The following is a 6,718-nucleotide window of genomic DNA, read 5'->3' on the forward strand; positions in this document are numbered from 1 at the left end:
GTAGTTGAACTGGTTTACATATTCAAATACATCATCTGTTGGAGTAATAGTTTTACATCATCAAATATACATTATCTATTGGAGTCGAAACATATTCAGAGATGTAAAAACCACATTTTAATGGTGTAAATTAAACAACACCTACTTTTACATCTTCAAATATCCATCATCTATTGAAGATGGTCTTAAGAAGTACTATGCGGCCAGGTAGTGTGAACTTTGGTAATCACCAAATTCTGTTGGTGCCACGTGCAATGCGAGTCAATGTCCCTCCTTTCAAATAAATTCGAGTGCAAAAAAACTCTATCTATGATCATAAACAAGCATGCATGCAAAGAAATTATAACTAAAGACTTTTGTGGTATATTAATTTTGCTGGAATTAGCATCTGTGGCCTGAGTAAGCAGTATCGGTTCCGTCCTAGCTAGGGGCACCGGACGTTCCTGCCAGGCCCGCCGTAGTAGAAGTAGCTGCCCCACGCGCCGCCCTGGCCGCCGGCGATGTCGTAGCACCCCGGGTGGTCGGCGAGGAGCCGTAGCCCGGCCGCCGGGATGAGGTTGTTGTCCCAGTCCACGACCTGCACGTTCCGGAAGTAGGCCGCGCGGCCGTACCCTTCGCCGGGGAACCGGCCGCTGCCCATCTGCGTGGGCGTGTGCGACCCGGACGGCCGCGTGTTGACCGCCTCGCCGCCGAACTGCACCATGTCGGCGCCGCCGCGGCCGCGCGCGCCCAGGTGGGTGAAGAGGGAGGACGGCCAGTAGCCCACGAGCGCGCCCGACGGGCCCAGCTGCAGCCACCAGTTGCCCTTCTTGGGGTCCTTCCAGATCATGAGCGTGATGTCGAACTGCCGGCCGCCGTAGGCCGACACCGGCGTGATGGCGGCGCCGATCACCACCCGGCCGTTGGTCTGCACGAACCCCGCGCAGTGCAGGTTGTAGCACCCCGTCTCCTGGTACGCGTCGTTCTGCGTCGCATACGCAGACATGCATTTCGCACAAGAATTTAACCTTCTTTTTCTTGAATTTTCATGGACGAACACTTGAAGATGATTGAACTTTCAGACGACAATCGTTTAGAGAGCTTACGGTCCAGTAGGTGAAGAACCTGGGGCTGTTGTCCCCGTACAGCTCAGGGCTGACCTGCCAGCCGGCCTCGATGGTGTTGAGGTCGTTGCCGAAGGAGCCGGAGATGACCCAGATCTGGGACAGGCTGAACTCCGCCGGCGACGACACGTGCGCCGGCCACACGTTCAGGCTCGCCTTGGCGCCGTAGAACTGCCCGCCGCTCACGTACCCCACCGCGTGCTGTATACGGACCACAGTGACATTCAGTATCCGGTACACTAGTACTGTGGCCGTATCCTTGTGTCTGCATCCGTGTCCAAATGACTGACTGATAGTACTGTACTAAACAGAGACTGAAATAGAGGAAGTGGTCATCATGCTGGCCGGCGACTGACTGACCTCATGGCCGTTGCTGGTGGAGTCCCGCCGTGCCGCGGCACTCCGGGGCTTCATCCCGAACCTCCGGACGGAGCTGGCCCTGAGCAGGTCGCCCTCCGTCGCCCGCCTAACCGGTATCGTCCCCTTGGGGCACCACTCGCCGGAGCTCCTCCACGTCTGCGGCAAGACCTCCTCCTCGTCGTCTGCCACGGCGCCGGCATTCCCTGGCCGCGCCGCAGGTTCGTCCTGCACCAACCATTCCATTACTGATCATCTCAAACACAGACGCGAGAACACGATGCACATTGCAGTCGGGCAGTCAGTCAATCAGAACAACACTGCACGTACCTCTGGTTTCTGGCCTCTCAGCCTGGGATGATCGAACGCGGGCTGCAGGTGAGAGGGCACGCAGTCTATGACGTCGCCGTCGGGGCTCTGCAAGATTACCAAAATCAGTCCCTGCCAAGAAACGGGACAAATCACACGTACCATGTGACGAACGAAGGAGCAGAACGTGTGTCGTAGAGTAGTACGTGCCTGGATCGTCTTGACAGAGGCTTCCCTGACCCTGGCGAGCCGGGCCTTCATCCGCCGGAGCCCGAGCTGCTCCTCCCCGAATGTGCTGCCATTGCCCGCCGTCGCGGAGGAGACGAGGACGGGGAAGACGAGGAGGAAAGAGACGAACCAGGCAATGATTGGGCAGCAGCAAGAAGCCATTGACGCGGACGCGGCCCTGAGTTTCGTAGCAGCCTAGCCAGGTAGGATCAGAAGAAGAAGAAGAAGAAGCTTTAATACTCTTGTGAGGCGCACACCGGCATTGGCGCGGTTGTCTTCTTCCTGCCGCCCGCCTCCTGCTGGCTATAAATACACGCATCCATAGATTTACTAGATAGACGGATAAGTAGATACCTGGGAGAATGGCGCTAAACGAACCAGCAGCGAGACGGAATTATGAGCAACTCATTTGGCCGTCTCTGCGCTCCGGGCCTTTTCTTCCGTGCGAGTGCGACGGACCAGCACAGCATAATTGTCTCGAAATGAGCACCGCGCGTAGCCATGCCTCCATCATTTTTCCCTAGCCCATATGTCCCCTCTCCCACTCCACGCTGTTGCACTTTTGGTCTTTCTTTTAGTAGATCTCAGTGGAGGCCAGCCCAGTGGCATGGCATGGTATGGTATGTAAGCTTTTCTTTCCACTGCAGGACGATGGGTGCCCTCCATGTGCCGAGAGATCTGTGCAATGTCCAGAACACTGCTTGGTTACTGGTTAGGCAGAACATGTTTTACATCCTGTTACCTTGAGTCCGTCCAGCAGTACAGACTGCGTACTTCAGAGCCACGATCGAGGTTGCTGGATTCCAATCCAGGACATGCCTGGCTCCTTTGATTCAAAAGAATTTCATAGGATTTTTAATCCTTATGATATTTTTCGCGTGTTGGTCATTTGATTCATAGTAATGGTATCCTTAGGAAGTTTTTCTTATGCTTCACTTGCACTTTATTTTTGGATGAATTTTCTTTTCATCCAATCAAACCTCTTTATACAATTCATTTGTTTTTCACGGGCTAGCAGACACTTTTTCACGCAAATTCCTATAGTTTTCTAACCTTAGGGCCTATTTGATTCATAGGATCTAAAAATGCAAAAATAATATAGGATGACACATGCAAAACAGAGGATTGTGAAAACACGTGAATCTGCATAATTGAGTTTTTGACTCGCAATAATACGAAAAGACACATGAATTGTGAAAACAATGGTCAAAGTAAGGTTTCTCATATATGGTAAAACACTCTTTTATCCAGATTTCTATAGTTTTCTAATCTCATACTCCCTCCGTCCCAAAATAAGTGTCTTGAGATTAGTACAAATTTATGCTAGAGCTAGTATAAAGTTGAGACACTTATTTTAGGATGGAGGGAGTATGATTTAGTGGGGCTATATTAACAATAACGTTAGAAACATAAACATTTTGCCAAGAGTACATAAACCATGTAAAAGTCGACAATAATGCTGCAGGAGGAAGTAAGGTCAGTACTACAGATCACTGACATGCATTTTGAGGAAAAGTACTTGGGCCTGCCGACACCGGAGGGTCGGATGTCTAAGGGACGTTTTCAGAATTTACAGACTCGATTAACCAAACGATTGATACAGTGGGGAGATGGCCTTTTGGCGCAACCGGGGAGAGAAGTGCTGATTAAGTCAGTTACACAGGCTCTCCCAACTTACATTATGGGTGTCTTCAAGCTACCCTTTTCGGTTTGTGATGATCTTACGCACATGGTGCGGAATTTTTATTGGGGGTCGGCAAAGGGCAAGAGGAAGGCATAGTGGAAGAATTGGGACTATCTCATGCAGCCTAAGGACGGGGGTATTGACTTTCGTGATTTCAGGCTGTTTAATCAAGCTCTGTTGGCTAGGCAGGCGTGGAGGCTCCTAACCAAGCCTGATAGCCTTTGTGCTAGGGTTTTAAAAGCACGTTATTATCCTGATGGCAAGTTGGAAGACACGGTTTTTGCTGGAAAAGGATCATCTTCATGGCAAGCTATATGTCATGGTCTGGAACTGTTGAAAAAAGGGCTGCTGTGGAGAGTTGGAGACGGTGCAAGCATAAGGGTTTGGCGAGATAGTTGGATCCCGAGACCCTTCTCTTATAAACCGATCTCTCCGCAAGGGCGATGCCGCATTCGGTTCGTCTCTGGTTTTCTGAACCCTAATGGGTCGTGGAATATTGAGCTCCTTCGGGACTACTTTGTGGCTGCAGATGTGCATGAAATATTGAAGATTCGCGCCTCACCCAGATTGGAGGGAGATGTGATTGCATGGGGTCCTGGTCGGCATGGTATTTTTTCTGTCAAATCAGCATACGAGTTGGCCTTTGACGAGGATCATCGAGGTACCGCGACTGCGTCCAGCGCGTCGCCTTCAGGAAGCTGTGCATGCTGGGATTTCATCTGGAAGTGTGATGCCCCTCCAACTATCAAGCACTTTGGATGGCGCATGGCAATTGATGCACTCCCTACTTGGCAGAGGAAACATTGTATTGGGCTGGAGACTACGAGTTTATGCCCGGTATGTGGGACAGAAGAGGAGGATAATTTCCATCCGTTTGTCTGGTGTCAATTCGAACGTGATCTGTTTGTGGCTATGGCCAAGGTATGGAGGCTTCCAGACATTACATCTATACTGAATAATGGTAAGGAATGGCTGCTACACGTCCTGAGTCCTCTTATGAACTTGAACGCACAATGATACTAATGATTTTTTTGGAGAAGTTGGTTTGTCCGGAATGAGCTCACTCATGCTAAGCCTGCCCCGCCGATGGAAGTCTCGGTACGTTTCCGTGCAAAGTTACTTGGAGTCTTTGATTGGTATCAAGCAAAACCCACAAGCTGATCCGACCAAGGGAAAATCATATGTTGAATGGCGAATCCCAAGGAAGAGGGGGAGTAGTGCTGGAGATCAGGAGAAACGAAGATGGACGAAGCCGGATCCGGGGTGGTGCAAGTTGAACACTGATGGCTCTTTTGTTGCGTCAGGTGAAGCTGGGGCGGGTATGATCCTGCGTGATCATATGGGTGCGATCAACTACTCGGCTTGCAGGGTGTTGTACTCGTGCAGGAAACCCCTCGAGGCGGAGCTGTGCGCGTGTATGGAAGGCTTGTCCCTGGCGATACAGCGATGTGATGTGCCGATAGTGTTGGAGTTGGATTCTCTTGAAGCGGTCACTCTCATATCAAGCTCGGGAACGGATCGCTCGGTTTACTCTTCAATTGTTAGAGAGATCAAGTACTTATTGGGTTTAAGGAAAACTTGTATTTCCCATATTTTTGGAACTCAAAATAAAGCTAGTGACAGTTTAGCTAGTTTTGCTAGAACCCAAGGTAGAACCATGACTTGGTTAGGAGCTGGTCCAGTTGAAGTTGTGGAAATAGCATCGAATGAATGTAAGGACCTTGTGATTGAGTAATACAATGCTATTTCACCCGCAAAAAAATGATGTAGTTGATACCGATGCAATTGTCAATGACAAAAATGCCCTTCAGGAGGAGAAAATATGCATTTTTTAACATAGGAGAAATATGCAGTTGATAAAGGATAAAGTTGAAGCTGAAAAGAATATGCATTGTTCAAAAAACAGTCGATTAATGCTCAGAGACTCACCAAATAGTCGATTAAAAGATTAATCGGCCAATTAACTGATTAATCGGCCAAACTGCTGGCTGCCGCCACCAAAAAAATCACTCCTCTCCGCTGATGTCGGAGGAAGCTGCAGGATGAAGCCGATGTGGCCGACGGCGGCGGCGGGGATCTTGCTCGCGTTGTGGGGGTGTCCTCGGGCAGGGCGGATTCTCCCTTGACGATGGCGGCAGCATCGATGTTTTGGGCGGCTGCTCGGTTCCGGCAGGTTAGGCCGGTGGCCTGCCTCCTCGTTTGCGCGTCGTACTGCTGCCACTCGAGCGCGGCGTTGGAGTGCGGGGCGGGCCGGCCGCTGCCATTTCCGTCAGATCTAGCGCCTGGAGCCACGGGTTGTGAACAGCGTGGGTCAATGCCCTGCGCCATGATGTCGATGGCGTCGGCTTGGTGGAGGCAGCAGTGTGGTGGCGGCCTTGTGCTCTTATCGCATCATGACAATGTTCTGCTTGATCGGTCCCCCTTGATCTGGCTGTCGATGTGTTCCGGAACTAATGCCGGAGATCTTGCCCAAAGATATCTGGATCGGACAGTATCTGGTCGTTTGCGTCCATATGAGCCTATCTGGCTCAAGGAGGGCGTGGCGTGAAGCTCTGCTATTTGTTTACACCATGGGACATGTCGGCATCTCGATTTCCATGGCACAGACAACGGCGGAGAAAGTCTTGATGGTTGAGATCGAAGGATCAGTAAGGCGGAGGGGACCTTGAAGGCGATGGAGTCAGCCAGGTGTTTGATAACTTGCAGTAGCAGCAGTGTCAAGTGGGGGCAACAACACTGGAGGATTTCATTTTTTGGTGGTGCCCCTCGAGTGCCGAGTCGTGACTTCCAGGGTGAAAACCTAAGGTCTGGCCTTCAGTGGTTTTGCCTGGCAATTGCCTTGTTGAAGGTATTGTTTTGAGAACTCGGTCTTTCTCTAGGGTGAAAACCTATGATCTTGGATCGGGTGACGACGCCGCTTGTGCACTGTTTTCTTCTTGAAGGCGTCGCTTTTGCAGACCTTTTATGTTTTCCGGGTGTTGTCTTTGATGGTGGTTCATATGTTGCTATTGGGAGGAGTTGACCACTGTGGCGAGGT

General features: G+C 50.8%; 1 protein-coding gene across 1 annotated transcript; it reads right to left on the reverse strand.

The window, feature by feature from the left end:
- Nucleotides 1-340: 340 nt before the first annotated feature.
- Nucleotides 341-2,527, reverse strand: LOC125519029. The gene is made up of 6 exons (XM_048683948.1): nucleotides 2,352-2,527; nucleotides 1,980-2,192; nucleotides 1,791-1,877; nucleotides 1,464-1,688; nucleotides 1,086-1,304; nucleotides 341-964 (listed from the first exon to the last, which is right to left on the reverse strand). The coding sequence occupies exons 2-6, from the start codon at nucleotides 2,157-2,159 to the stop codon at nucleotides 425-427; spliced, it is 1,251 nt and encodes a 416-aa protein (XP_048539905.1). The 5' UTR covers nucleotides 2,160-2,192; nucleotides 2,352-2,527; the 3' UTR covers nucleotides 341-424.
- Nucleotides 2,528-6,718: the final 4,191 nt, after the last annotated feature.

The sequence above is a fragment of the Triticum urartu genome, chromosome 1, assembly GCF_003073215.2.
Source record: "Triticum urartu cultivar G1812 chromosome 1, Tu2.1, whole genome shotgun sequence".
NCBI lineage: Eukaryota > Viridiplantae > Streptophyta > Magnoliopsida > Poales > Poaceae > Triticum > Triticum urartu.